Here is a 15,514-nt window from a genome sequence, read left to right on the forward strand (position 1 = left end):
TAATATACTTCGTTTCTGAGGAAGACTGAGTATTTTGAAGTGTATTAAACGTGACTTAAGATAGCAGGGCAATGTCAGGTACTATGCTTCACCTGAGGAAGCTGGCCCCACCTCTCTGTGGGAAAGAATCACATCCACAGGTACCTGTTTCAGGGAGTCCTCTGTTCACCATCTGTAAAATGTAACTCCCGACTGTCCTCGTACCTAGACAAGCTATCTTCCAGAGTCTCCCTTTTCTACACAGTGTGAGGCAATGGTATCTATAGAATGTTGACCAGAAGTCATTTCTACCCACTGTAACTAAGCCATGGGTACTGAACAGAGTCTAAATATTATAAAGCCTAATGATATAATCATAATAATATAATCAGTGGGAGGGAAACAAGAGGAAAGGCCAAGGAATCTCCTTGGCCGTGGAGGAACCAACCGTTTAGGGCTACAGAGCTCTGCTGTTGAAAGTTCTAAGGGAGACCCTAAGAAAACCTGTTGTGGGGGCTGGAAAGTGTGCTCAGGGGTAAGGAGTGCGCGTTGCTCTTACAGAGGACCCAAGTTCTCAGCACCCACATGGTAGCTCAAAACTACCTATAACTCCAATTCCATGGGACAAGGTGCCCACTCTGGACTACTGAGGGCTCTTGCATGAACATGGTACGCATGCACACATTCAGGCACACACATACTTACACATAATTTTTTTTCAAAAAAATTTAAGCATCGTAGTTATGGGTTGAATATGACATGTCCTGCATGGGCTCATGCGTTTGAACACCTACTCCTCAGCTGGTATCACTGTTTTTAGAAGACTGTAGACTCTTTAGGAAATGGGGCTCTGCTAGAGGAAGTGAGTCACTAGAGGCGGGCTTGGAGGTTTCTCACTACCTATTAACACACTGCCTTCTGACCGCTAATGTAATGTGATCCGCTGGCTCCTTCTCCTGCCATGCTGCCTTCCCCATCATGATGGACTACCTCATCCCAAGCTGTAGAGCCAAAAGAACCGTTCCTTCCTCAGTAGCTCCTAGTCACTGCGACAAGAAAAGTAACCAACATAATGCCTATCTTAGTTAGGGTTTTACTACTGTAAACAGACACCATGACCAAGGCAACTCTTAGAAGGACAACATGTAATTGGGGCTGGCTTACAGGTTCAAGGATTCAGTCCATTATCATCAAGGAGGGAGCATGGCTGCATCCAGGCATGCATGATACAGGAGGAGCTGAGAGGTCTACATCTTTATCTGGAGGCTGCTCGGAAAATACTGGCTTCCAGGCAGCTAGGATGAGGGTCTTATAGCACACACCCACAGTGACACACCTACTCCAACAAGGCCACGCCTACTTTAACAAGGCCACGCCTACTCCAACAAGGCCACACCTACTCGAACAAGGCCACACCTACCCCAACAAGGCCACACCTACTCCAATAGTGCCACTGCCTGGGCCAAGCACATACAAACCATAACAATGCCTTAAAATTACTTATCATTAGGGGCTCCACTAAGGTAATTAAAATCCCCCACACAATGGAAACTATAGCGCTATTAGAAATAGATAATTATATATAGACTCACAAAGAAAGATGGCTCAGTGGAAGAATGCCTGCATGGCACGCCTGAGAACCTGGGTTAATCTTTAGCACCTCATGCTCCAAAAACCCAAAATCATGAACCAGGCCTGTAATCTCATCGTGTGAAAGACTGGGGAAAAAGGACCATGATTTTGAAAGCTACGTATCAAGACACACTACCTCAAAAATAAATAAACAAATAAATAAATAAATGATTAATGGTATGCTGTTACAAGGAAGAGATAGCACTTATTTAAATATATGTGTTAGGCCAGAGGGGCAGTAAAAGAAGATATTTTCACTCTAAATTACATATATATTTAAAACATGTATTAAGTAAAAAAGTATACTTTCAGTTAAATTATTTATATATATATATTTTAATAGTTACATATCATTTTCCTTGTACTACTAAATAAAATAAAGACCCAACAAAAGAAGGAAAAAGTAATAGTTCCCCATGTATAAACTAAGGGTTTCAGCACCAGTTATATAAACTGAGGACCAGAATATTCCAAAGTATGGTTGCAGGGAAGGTTTTATTGTAGAAGGGAGGGGAAAGTACAGCTAGAGGCATCAGGCAAAGGCCAGAGCAAAGACCAGAAAGGAGCTGACTGACCTGGAAGGGCTTGGTCCTCCTGCCTATCCAGAAGGTGAGGAAAGGACAGGAGGTGACAAGAGGGTGGACTTGGCAGTTCCAGAGTCCTGTCTCTTGTTCCAAGAGAGTGGCTTGTCTGTAGATGAGCACAGTGCTGGGGGTTTCAGTGTTGAATGGAATTGAAAATTGAAAGCCGTGTGCGTGTGCGTGTGCGTGTGTGTGTGTGTGTGTGTGTGTGTGTGTGTGTGTGTGTGTGTTCATGAGAGAGGGAGAGAGAGAGAGAGAGAGAGAGAGAGAGAGAGAGAGAGAGAGAGAGAGGACCAACCAAGCAAGAACAAGAGAAGGAGTTTTAAGATAGAGGGGCCAGGAGAGGAAGACGGGGCGGGGTGGGGGGCAACAGAGAGCACAGCCAGAATGACAGGGTTACAGGGAATGAAGTGATGGGGCAGGGAAGTCCAGGAGCTGGAGGAGTTTAGGGTATGGGGTGGGGTGAAACGAGCTGAGGAAACCTGGGGGCCTGCAAGCTCTAGGGTAGCCCCAAATGTGCTGTTGTAGACACCACACGTGCCCATTTGTTTCTTTTGATACCTCAGGCAGGGCTGGGATCTAGATTCAGAGGGAGCGAAGCCCAGAATGACTCTGATGTGCCCTGTGACTACTATGTTCTGAGATCCAGCCATGAAGCTCTGCAAATAAAGCTAATCGCCCTCCCCCTTCGGTGTCTGAATTAGCCCTCTAGGTACTGTAAGGAGACAAACGTCACCTTGTCGGGTCTCACGTGTTTTCCCAGTAGCATGTTGATGCCTACTTATGGCTTTCAGTTTCCAATTCCATTCAACACCAAGAACCCCAGTCCGGCTGAGAGCTCATCTGCAGACAAATCAGTCTCTTGCAATATTTCCAGCTCCCTTGCCTGGCAGGACTCTCGAACTACCAAGTCCACCCTCTTGTCACCTCCAGACCTTTCCTGGTTTTCTGGAGAGGCAGGAGAACTACGCCTTTCTGAGCACTTCATAGATGGCACGGCACGCCAAAGACTCTGGCCCCAGAGAAGAGGGAGTGGGAGAAGACCAGTCCCTTGTCACCAAAAGAAAAGAGGAAGTTACCCAGCACAAACTAGTAACACTATCTGGGGGAAGAGTGCATGCCCAGCAGACCTAAGCTGAAATTCCACCACCCACTCAGCTTGCACACGTTTTCAAAGGACGGTTACAAGCTGATGATGCTAACTTCTCAGACAAAGCACTGAGCGACTTTAAAGCTCCCTACGTCTCATCCGCACTTTAGCTCACGCCTCTGCAATGTTAGGTTTACAATTAAGCGCTTTCTTTCCTTCCTCCTTCTTCTTTTTTAATAATGTTTTGGTTTCAGGTTTTCCAACTTGCCCATTTTGAGTTTTCAATTTCTGGTTCATAGACGTGGGACCTCCGTGTGTGCCCTCATACTTTTTATTATATTAAGCAATTTCGTTTGTGCTCCCAGAGCATTTCGGCTTATTTGTGCCAGAGGAATGGCCAGTGGTGTTATAACTCGGGGCCTGCTGGAGAAAACTAATTTTTTCTCTCTGGTCCTGCTTCCAATTTAAGTTTGTAAAGATTTTACCATATTTTGTCTGTTTACCCTCATTGGAGTGTTCTCAAAGGTTTAGCCTTGCTTTGCCAATATCAGAGTCTTAAAAAGGAAAAACTCATATGGGTTGCTCAAGCTCTGATCACCCCTTTTTCTCTACATTTAAAGTTACTCAGAATCGTATCCCTTTCATTGTTAGGAGGACGTAAACAACAGTTAATTTTATACTTTATTAGATTGAAAGAAATGACGGTTCTGGCAACAGAAAAAAATCAGGTTGCCAAGGCCTTGTTCTGGTCACCACAAAGCACCACCCATGCAAAGCAGTGGCTTACTCAGCTGCCCAGCTTTTAAGGGAATGAAAGAAAGGTCCCTGAATTTACCCGGCTTAAGTCTTCAGAGGCAGGTCTTAGGGTGCAGGGTGTAAGAATGTCCTCCCTAGGGCATTACAGAAAGAGGCAACGCTTTAAACACTTAAAACAACACAAAGATACCCACACAGTTCTGGAGGCTGGGTTAACCCAGCTAGCACATGTTTTAGGCTCAGTGGAGAAGCTGTCTTTGCCCTGTTCTGATATGTTATAAAACTTACAGGTATCTCTCCTTCTCCATCTCTCCTTCTCTCTCTCTCAATGTCTCTCTCTCTCTCTCTCTCTCTCTCTCTCTCTCTCTCTCTCTCTCTCTGTGGGGGGGGGATGCCTATGTGTGTGTGTGTGTGTGTGTGTGTGTGTGTGTGTGTGTGTGTGTGCCTGCGTGGGTGTTTTCACAGGAAAATCTCCCCAAGTATTTTGTCTCTATAGCTAAACATCCCTCTTCTTACGAGGACATGAGTCACAATAGATCCGGGACCTGTCCTAAACCAGTGTGACCTCATTTTAACCTTGATCGCATTCACATTTGCCAAGACTATAGTTTTAAGCAAAGTCACAAATACAAGTCTGTGAGTTTAGGTGATGGTGGGACAGAGGACAGGAACGACACTCCTCGACCCTGTAAGAGGAAAGGCAGGCAGGGTGGGAGAAAGACGGCCCCATACCCTTACACCTAACATGGGCATCTGTCTCGGAAAAACACCCCAAACTGCAGTTGCTCCAGCCCGAGATTCAGGCCACAGTCTTGAAGATGTTCCGGAAACCAAAATGACACTGGCCAAAAATAGAGCAGAGGGTACCAGCAGCTATTAAAGGAGACTCTACTCTGGTACATGGCCTGCTTCTTAACCCACGGAGCCTGGATACTGTGAGACTAAAGACTTTACTGGGGCAATTCTGCCAAAAAGAGTACTTAACATTCGCTAATTGAAAGAGTACCAGATGTGTGGCAAAGTCTAACGATTGTCAGAGAGGAAGGACAGGCAGGGGAAACAGAAAGGAGAGGAGGCTAAGACCCGCTGGCTTTCCTTCTTTCTTTCTCGTTTTTTTTTTTTTTTTTTTTTTGATATAACAAAAGTTTCTTGACATATTTCCCAGAATGAGTCACAGTCTCTGCCCTCCAAGTCATCTCCACTCCAAGCCTGTGCATGTTTAAAGCTCCTGCACTGACTCTCTTCTCCTTCCTTGTTAATCAGAAGCAGTGTCCCAAGGAGACAACCTTCAGCAGTGGAGAAAGGGAGGCCAGGCCGTCGCACTGCAAGAGTAACCACTCAGCCCCTCACTCACCACGCCGTGAGCTTCCCAGAGTCCTGTAATGTCCATGTGCTCACCTCATGGGCTTCTCATGCCCCCTGACTACTGAGCTCCACAGTACACAGAGCAAACCGACTAATGACCATAAAGTTAATCATGTCTGTCCCTAAAATGTCTATGCATTTAAAATTCGTATAAATGGGGGGGATACACTGGTACCACACAAAAATACTCTTCTAAGTGTTCCTCTGGCCTGTGAACCATGAAATAAAACACTAGGTTTGTCTTCCCACCTTAAATAGCTAAAACTCTAACTAAAAAAAGGTATGACGGAGGTGTTTTCTGACCTTGCTCACAGATAGCACAGGGCAGTGATCTCTGGGAGAAAAGCAATAAACAAGAAGACTCAAGAAGCGCCCCAGCTCACAAAGTTTTATACTCAGTACAGAGGCAGCAAAGCCAAACAGAGCCCAGGAGTCACTGGGTCTGAAGAGCCAGAGTTCCGAGCCAAGAAAACAGGGAGTTGACAGTGGGCAGAACGTGCATACGGCAGCCACGGAGCGGGAACTCTGGAGATTGCCAGAACATGGTGCCTCTGCCTGAGTAGTGTTCCCACATGCATGCGAGTAAACTACTAGGGACTGGGAACCACAGCCAGATGAGGTAAGCGGCGTAATCCTCTGAGCCCACACAGGGCCAGGAATCTTTCCTATGCCCAGCTGCCAGAGCAGAAAAACGTCCCAACACGCACAGCGGTGAACAGCATCCTCGGCTATCTCAGGGGTGCTCCAAAGGAGACCTCATCTAAAGGCTGGTTGAAACCTGCCCCACATATCTTAAAAACAGCCCCTGAAAGGATCAAACTGATTGGCAGGGGGAAAGGAGGAACCAGGAAACGGGCGAAGTCGGTCAGTCGGGCGGGCGGGGAATAATAGCTGCTGCTGCCTTGCGCAATACCTGACTGTAACTAAAACCACACTCGAAGACCTCGGTGTGGCTAAAGGGGATTGTAAATCTTCTCACCACCGAGAACTGATAAGGACCCCAAGTGATGGATATGTTAATCACCCCAACCCAACTATTACACAATGAGACTTGTACTGAACCTCGAACATAAGCACCCTACAATATAAGCACAAAACAAAACAGAAAGTTTCTAAAGGAGAGAAGAGCAGAGGGAGGGAGGGAGGGAGGGAGGGAGGGAGGGAGGGAGGGAGGGAGGGAGGGAGGGAGGGAGGGACAGGGAAGCCAACTCCTAGAATCCTTACTACATTTTTTTGGAAATGGGGGATGCAGCATAAACAAACATCTAGAATCCAATAAAAAAAAGAAATGACCAGGCATGCCCAGAAGACTGAAAACCTGACTGAAACCGTAAGAAAAGTCAGTCAACAGAAAGGGACAGAAATACACCACGAACAGTGGCATGACAACAGTTATCGGGGTGCTCCTCAGCAGTTCCACAAAGTGGGAGAGAATGACAATGATGAACAAAAGAAAAAAAAAGACAAACACACGAAGTGGCTCAGGGGACTGGGGAGTTGGCCAACTGGTGAGAGTCCTTACTAAACAGGCGTGGACCTCAGCCCTGCGTGGCTGCCTGGGTCTGCAGCCTAGCACTGAGGGGACTCACTAAGCCAGAGGGGCATCAGTGCTTCCTGGAGAGGGAATCCAGCAAAGCTCCTTCCTGGTCCAGTCAGAGGCCCTGTCTCAAGGGACTAAGGCAGAGAGACAGTGCTCTCCTGTGCCTAAGTTAAACTTTTAATGATTAAACAAATTTAAGTATCTGAGCTGAGAGCTATACTGCATAAGATCAACGGCTTATTTATAACTCCAGAAGGAAATCTTATAAACCTCAGGACTCGGCAACAGAAACTCAGGAGGGACACAGGGGAAGGCCGAGGAAGCCACAGGCACTGGACACAGTCATGTGCTGTCCTAAATACCATTTGTATTTCGTCCAGTTTTGAGCCAGTTAAGGGCTTGGAGAGCCAATTATCCTAAGAGCAACTGAATTTTACCTTCATATCTGTAATCACTGTTAATAAGAAGAACAGGGTTTAACTTACTGTGACTAGACCTGGTTTTGTGCTCTTAGTTCTTCATAGGGGACTTCTGCACACCCAGTTACTGTAAAGTCTCTGGAGTTTGAAATGCTTGCTACTTCATGGCTGCTAGAACATGAGGTTGAGTCTATGTCAAATGCCCCCAAACACTGCACCCTTCTATGTTGCCAGAAGACATCTGTATGTCCAGAAGTACTTGCTACCTGCCTACGATACCCAGTGACCCACCCAGCAAAGCCACAGGGGCCAGATGCCAGACCCTGCTGCCCTGACCAGATAACATCTTGATAGGATACAGAAAATGGATACAACATAAATGTTATCATCTTAGGCAGACAGTTCCAGCTACCTTTCCTGGCAGGACTCTCGAACTACCGAGTCCACCTTCTTGGCACCTCCAGACCGTTCCTGGCTTTCTGGAGAGGCAGGAGAACCACGCCTTCCGGAGCCCTTCATAGATGTCAAAACACGCCAAGGACTCCGGCACCAGAGAAGAGGAAAACGAGTAGGTCATGAGACAAATCGGAGAACACCACACACGTGACGTCTTCCTCACTATCATGTGATACTGCCATGGGCACTGAAGACTGGAATAGAAAAAGCATTGGCTGGGAAGGTGTGGGAAGAACGGTCTCAGACAGCAGGAGACGGTGCTTGGGAAGTAGAGTTGTAACAGACCAAAATGAAGCAAACACCCAAGCAAAGCCTTAGCTAAAGGAAAGCAATCCCAGGCTGAGAAAGGTTGGTGCAAAGGGCCTGTGGCCGGAAGGAAGGGCATATGCAGAGTCAGATCCTATACAGACATTTGTCAAGACAAGGAGTTTAGATTGTTCCCATTTTATTCTTAGTGCTAATGGTGAAATTAGTCCAAAATCAAATCACTGGGTCACAAAATACCATTTCTTCCTCAACAAATAAAACTTTAGGAGAAAAAAAAATCTATACCTTAATTACACAAAGACAAAACTCATTAAAGTGTAGCGTATTTTCTTCCAGTGTGCTTTTGATGATATTTATTTTTTAAGTTCGCCTTTCAGTCACACTGGAAGCACAACTGTGCAGCCCACTTCTTCCATAGAAGAATATTACGAGTCTGACGTAACAAGTGCTAAACTGCAGTTGGGAGGAGGAAGCCTGGCATCCCAGTGCACGGCAGGGTGATGACACTTAATAGTACTATTACACACGTGATATCTAAACTGAACGTTTATGCCCCAGAGGGAGGGCAGCTGTTCGAGGCACCACATCTGGAAGCCACTCTGAACGTTCATGACAGAGCATCTACACATACTGAACCATCGCAGTGCACCCCACAAGTATGCTCAACCATGTGCTAACTAAAAACAGTTGTGCATCATCTCGAGGTTTTCTACATGGCAGGAGACAGCTGCACACAACTGCGTAGGGGTGGCTCTGGACCTTCACAGTGAGTATAAACTTCACCATTGGCATCCTTGTGAGTAAAGCGTTCTCCCCTCATAATCTGAGCATAAAAACAAACTTGATTGTTTTAATGTTTCTGACACACACTACTAAGATCTTTTCAAGGTCTCCCTTCCAGCTCTACCAGACTGTGTGAAAACGCCTGTTCTGTTGCCCGTGGGTGTGGCAGTTTTCTTCCTTATGATTGTTTTGTCCATCTGGAGTTTCTTATTCTTGTTAGCTTGGGGTGGAGAGCTGCACTAACATGCTGCTGTGCCTTCCCACTTCTTGCAGCTCTCAGGAGCTGTGTAAGCTGTGCACTGAGCTGGAGGACCACGTGAAAAGACCCTCACTCATACCTCAACCATGTCCAACCTAGCATCAAGCACATTAGTCAAACTATGCTGGACCTTCCAAGTCTGCCCAGCTGCAGGCAGATGTCACCAGGTGACTTTAGACAGTACCACAAGTAAAGGAAGAATCCCAAGCCAGGAGAGAGACAGAGACAGAGACAGAGACAGAGACAGACAGACAGATGACAGTCAGTCAGTCTTTGGTTTTAGATAAGGTTCTGGGGATCCCATCCAAGCCTTAGAAGTGTTCAGCAGCCATTCTTCTGAGCTATATCCCCAGCCCCAGCAAGGTATCCCTGGCACGTGAACTATATACATTCTCTTCTAGAACTGTCTGCTCATGTGATACCTTATGCTCAGTCTTCTGCTGGGGCACTAATGCTTTACGAATGTATTCAAGCAGCACTGAAGGTGCCGATCTTTATCTGTCATTACTTCTAACACGGATCTCCATTTTTATTTTCATTACATACTGGTCATAAATACATTAAAATTTTCTAACCTTTCACTTCAAACTTTAAGAGAATCTTTTCTCCATACACCGCGGCTCACGCTGTAATTGGCCACGTGGGAGGCGGAGACAAGAAGACTACCATGAGTTTGTAAGTTTGTAAGGATGCCTGGGGAGCTCCAGAGCAGCCTGAACGACAGATAGCCCACCTTTAAAGAGAGGAGAGAGATGGGTTGGTTATTACTGTTTTATCTATTTCCTTACAGCATTTCTCTTACGGTTCATTGAGGGCAGCTGCCACTTATCCTCACAGCACTTCTTACTTAGAAGAAGCTTAGAAAGATAGCACTAGCTCAGCAGCTCGGCCGCATGTCTCAGTCTAGCGAGAGTCACACAGGCGTGGCCGATGTCTCCGGTCGGTATACATTCGTTCACACGGTCCTGAACGGAGGTAGGTAACACTGTGGGGCACCTTGGACTGATGAGCGCAGGAAAGCCATAGATGAACGCTTCCCCTTTCAGCTTGTGACAGACTGCGTTACTTCATAGTTATCTGCAGATCCTGGAACAATGAAGAGTCGGGCACCAATAGAAACACCATAGCACGTGTTCGAGCAGCTTCCCTTCCCTCCCTCTCTGCCCTGCGCCTGCGTATAAGGAGCGGTCTACACCGAAATTGTTCTTGAAATACCTCCACACCCCCGAACTTACCAGTGACACAGGCTAAAGCATTTCCTACCCTAGAAATAAATCTGTTCTGGTTTAGGTTGCATTGCCATGGCAGCAAAAAAAAAAAAAAACAAAAAAAAACAACAACAACAACAAAAAAAAACATATAAGTAAATACTAGGAATGAGTGACAGAAACAGTAGCATAATAAAATAAAATAAATGAAATAAGAAAAGTGAGTCAAATAAGACCCAGTTTAATCCAGGAACATGTAAGTGCATTAGACATCACCACCAAGGGCGCTCTATACAAAAATAGCGGGACGGTTCCACCTCAGAAATCTTTGCAGGGCTAGAGGTTGAGCGCTGGGCTGCATACTTGCTAGACTAGGGCTCTACCACCACGCTATGCTCAAGCTCTAGGGAAACTACTCATGTAGCAACAATATAACAAATCGAAGTGGAAATCCATCACAATTACCTTGACCTACATCAGAATGCAGGCAACAGAAATCAACACCTGGGCCCACTGATCTTTTTCAAGCTCTTGAGAAAATTAAAAATAAATTTAATTTTTAATTAAAATTTTAAAAATACAAATTTTTTATTTCATAAAGAAAGACTCATAAAAATTATAACATAGGCCTTACTGGGAAAAGATGCTTGCTGGGAGGACAGATAGCCTGAGTATAAAATGATCCTAGAACCTACATGTTAGAAGGAGAGAACTTACTCCAGAAAACTGTCCTCTGACCTTCACACATGTACTATGGTACATGCATGCACACACGCACACACACACACACACACACACACACACACACACGTAATTCACTAACCAAATAATGTAATAAAATGTCTACAATAAGTTGTCTGAAAAAGAGTATATAACAGACTTTAATCAAAAATGATTGATAGGCTAATCACAGGCGAAATCAACCGCAAAGCATTAGTAAAATTGAAATTGATAGCGATAGATTAGTTCAGGGAATTAAATACAGAGCTTAGAAATGGACCTCTCTACTTATGGGAATTAGCATCTGCTGATGGAGAACATAGGCTCACTCACAGAGGAATGCAGACACCAAGCAACCAGCGTGGGCCACCCTGGTACCTAAGTAACTAACTGCACAGCGCACAGGCCTTCCACAGCACGTTCCAAATGCGCCAGTGCCCTACACACAGCAAATAAGACAATAATGCCGAGAGCAAAATCCAAGAGGACGCTTCTTCCATGAAGTTAAAAAGGAGTTCCTAATCAAAACATCAGCTCACAAACAGAAAGTGAAACAGTGGCAGATCCACTACAAATTTAAAACTTGTATGTGAAAAGAATATTATTTTCAAAGTCAAGAGAATGAAAAATGAGAAAATATTTTAGTAAACAAAAGATATGGAAGGTTATCTGATAATATATGCTGTTCTTATAAATTGATATTTTAAAAATTCCTGATCCAGGATAAAATAAAGTGCATAAATTAGACCCTCCTAAAACAAATAAGCAGAACCTTAGACAGAACAAATAACTGTCTAAAGATATGCTCAGCACCAGAAGTGATGAAAGCCATGAGATAATGTAGAACTCTTATCTAAAAAGAACTGAAAGCACCAGTGATATCCAATCTTACACAGCGCCTGAGGATGAGCGCCATTGAATATTCCTTCAGGAATCTCAGTGGATCAGCATGCTGGGTGGACACTTGCCATTACTGAGCACCTGCTTCGGGTGCCATAAAACTAGTGAACACGTTACATTGGAGAGGCTCACTTTTCCACTCGGGACCTCCTTCATCTGAGAAACGGCGACATGTCTTATATAAAGGTATATAGAACAGGTGTGCCAATCAAACATTTCTTGATAATAAACCATAGAGAATATTGCTTTAAGACAATACTTTGGCAGACATTTAATTTTACTATTTATGAAAGTTGAAAGGAGTTTTGTACAAGAGAGGTGTGCTTGTTGTTTTTCCATAAAGAATTAACTCTTGGCTGAACAGTTGGTGGGGTATGTGGGAGGGCTCTGAGGGAGGAAAGAGAAGGGGAGAAACTATGTGATTATAACATAATCTCGACAATAAAACAGGTAATAAAAATGAAAGAAGGAAGGAATAGTGGTTTGGGGGGTTTGTTTGTTTGTTTGTTTGTTTTAGGTTTTGTTTTGCTTTGTTTTGTTTTGTTTCATGGTTTGATTTGGTCTGGTTGGTTTGGTTTTTGAGACAGGGTCTCTCTACATAGCTCTAACTGTCTTGGAAATCCTCATGTAGACCAGGCTGGCCTTGAACTCACAGACATTTACCTGCCTCTGCCTCTTGATTGCTAGCATTAAAGGTGTACCCCACCATGCCCGTCACTTTTTTTAATTTAGTTTTTATTTATTATGGTGTATGAAGGGTCGCAGCCATGCCACAGCACATGTGGAAGTCAGAAGACAACTGGATGGAACTGGTTCTTTTCCTTCACCTTCTCAGGGCTTCTAGAGATCAAACTCAGGTCTCGGGTGTTCACAGCGTTCACTTTACCCACCGAACCATCTCAAGGGCCCCTGCTACTGACCCATCTCCTCACAGGCCCCTGCTGCTGACCCATCTCTTCACAGGCCCCTGCTACTAACCCATCTCCTCACAGGCCCCTGCTACTGACCCATCTCCTCACAGGCCCCTGCTACTTTTCTAAAGCAATTTAAGAGTTTATTCTGAATCACAGTTGGACTGTAAGGTGTTTCACGCTGGGAAAGGCATGACAATCACAGCAGGTCTAGCTGTGGAAACAAAAACAAGGACAGCTGCTCACTCCTCATCAACAGCCAAGAGGCAAAGAGTGGCTGACTGGTACTCAACTGCTTTCTCTTCTCCCTTTTCACAGGCTCTAGGACCTGGGCCACAGGGTAGTAGTGCCCCCTACATTCAGAGTGGTCTTCCCTCCTCAGGCAAGCCTCCCTAGGAACACCTTCACAGGTATATGCTCAGGAGGCTGATTCCTAGGTGACTGTAAATCTACTCCAGTTGATAAGATTAGCCATCACAAGGGAGAGCGGCAGAAGGCCCCGGAAACAACTGTCCAAGCTCTGGATTTGAGGAACTGCAAAGTAATTGGAAAAACTTCCAAAACCTTACCTCAGCATCCTCCCATTTTAAATCTCACCCTTGCTACTGGTTAGAGACACTACACATTAATTACATAATTGACTGATTGTAACAATTGTAACAATCAAGTGGAAATGGTAGAAGCCTGAGTTTAGGGGACATGATGGAGGGAAGAGAAATGGCTGGAGGTAGGAATATTTAAAAGTAGAGTTATTGAGACGTATGAATGGTTAAACATGGGATATACAAGGATCAGAAAATGAAACGATACTTCAGGATCTCACCCTGAATAACTGGAAAGAAAGATTTACTGATATAAGACATACATGGGAAAAGCAGGTGGAGGGTTGCAGAGAGAAAAATAAGTCAAATTCACAATTTCTAATAGATATTAAATGGAATGTCAATTAGGTTAATGCATACAAAATCTGAAGTTCAGAGACATAATCTTAAAAACATAAATCTAAGTGTGTTTCTGTGTGTATGAGTGAGTGTGTGGTGTATGTATGTGTCTGAGTGTACGTGTGTTTGAGTATTGTGCGGTGTGTGCATGTGTGTACTGTATGCATGTGAGGGGGTGTGTATGGGTATGTGTGTATGAGTTTGTGTATATGAGTGAGCCTGAGGGAGTGTGTGTGTGTATATGTGAGTGTCTTGTATGTGTGTGTGTTGTGTGTGTTGTGTATGTGAGTGACTGTGAGTGTGTATGTGTGTTGTGTGTGTTTAACTGTGTGTGAGTACATGTTAGTATGTATGTGTGTGAGGGTATATGTGTGAGCGAATGAGTGTCTGTGTATGATATGTGTGGTGTGTGAGGGTATATGACTACATGTGTGTGGTGTGTATGTGGGGTGGGGGTACATGAATGATATGTGGTATGTCTGTATTATTAGTATTTACAGCCAAGTAGCTGGGTGTGATTCCCTCCTGAGAGTCTAAATCCAGAAGAGAAGACCAAAGACTGAGCCAGAAGGCTTCCCACCACTGTTGTGCGACAAACAGGGTCCAGACAGGAAGAGCCATCAGGTGGGAGGCAAGGAAGAGACCAACAGAGCAGAACCAAGCAGATCGCTTCTACAGCTTGCGTGTTCTATCGAAAGGTATTGAGACCATGCTCATCTGGCAATTCTATTCTAAACCATCCTCTCTTCAGACATAAATGTATACGTGCATATAACATTGTGTGCTGCGGATATTCACTGGCGTATCATTTGAACCAACTGAAATATCCACCAGTAGAGAAATGCTTAACTTACGTTTACTTTGAACAAGGTAACAATCAAATGTGACAATTCTTTTTTTTTATATATTTTATATTTTTTTTATTAACTTGAGTATTTCTTATATACATTTCGAGTGTTATTCCCTTTCCCGGTATCCGGGCAAACATCCCCCTCCCCCCTCCCCTTCCTTATGGGTGTTCCCCTCCCAACCCTCCCCCCATTGCCGCCCTCCCCCCACCAGTCTAGTTCACTGGGGGTTCAGTCTTAGCAGGACCCAGGGCTTCCCCTTCCACTGGTGCTCTTACTAGGATATTCATTGCTACCTATGAGGTCAGAGTCCAGGGTCAGTCCATGTATAGTCTTTAGGTAGTGGCTTAGTCCCTGGAAGCTCTGGTTGGTTGGCATTGTTGTACATATGGGGTCTCGAGCCCCTTCAAGCTCTTCCAGTTCTTTCTCTGATTCCTTCAACGGGGGTCCTATTCTCAGTTCAGTGGTTTGCTGCTGGCATTCGCCTCTGTATTTGCTGTATTCTGGCTGTGTCTCTCAGGAGCGATCTACATCCGGCTCCTGTCAGTCTGCACTTCTTTGCTTCATCCATCTTGTCTAATTGGGTGGCTGTATATGTATGGGCCACATGTGGGGCAGGCTCTGAATGGGTGTTCCTTCAGTCTCTGTTTTAATCTTTGCCTCTCTCTTCCCTGCCAAGGGTATTCTTGTTCCCCTTTTAAAGAAGGAGTGAAGCATTCACATTTTGATCATCTGTCTTGAGTTTCATTTGTTCTAGGCATCTAGGGTAATTCAAGCATTTGGGCTAATAGCCACTTATCAATGAGTGCATACCATGTATGTCTTTCTGTGATTGGGTTAGCTCACTCAGGATGATATT

The 15,514-nt window shown here is 44.8% G+C and overlaps 1 protein-coding gene across 12 annotated transcripts in view; it reads right to left on the minus strand.

The window, feature by feature from the left end:
* Atg10 (autophagy related 10) overlaps positions 1 to 15,514 on the minus strand; it is a 289,765-nt gene that overhangs the window by 221,111 nt on the left and 53,140 nt on the right. Inside the window, exon 1 of one of the 12 annotated variants that reach the window (XM_039103148.2) lies at positions 7,775 to 10,763. The exons of 10 other annotated variants lie outside the window; for them this stretch is intronic. In XM_039103148.2, coding sequence (XP_038959076.1) covers positions 7,775 to 8,203 — 429 coding nt within the window. In that variant the 5' untranslated portion in view covers positions 8,204 to 10,763. Of the gene's footprint in view, positions 1 to 2,928; positions 4,393 to 7,774; positions 10,764 to 15,514 lie in introns of those variants that run through there. One more of the 12 variants, XM_039103153.2, reaches the window with a different exon arrangement.

This window comes from Rattus norvegicus, chromosome 2, assembly GCF_036323735.1.
Source record: "Rattus norvegicus strain BN/NHsdMcwi chromosome 2, GRCr8, whole genome shotgun sequence".
Classification (NCBI taxonomy): domain Eukaryota; kingdom Metazoa; phylum Chordata; class Mammalia; order Rodentia; family Muridae; genus Rattus; species Rattus norvegicus.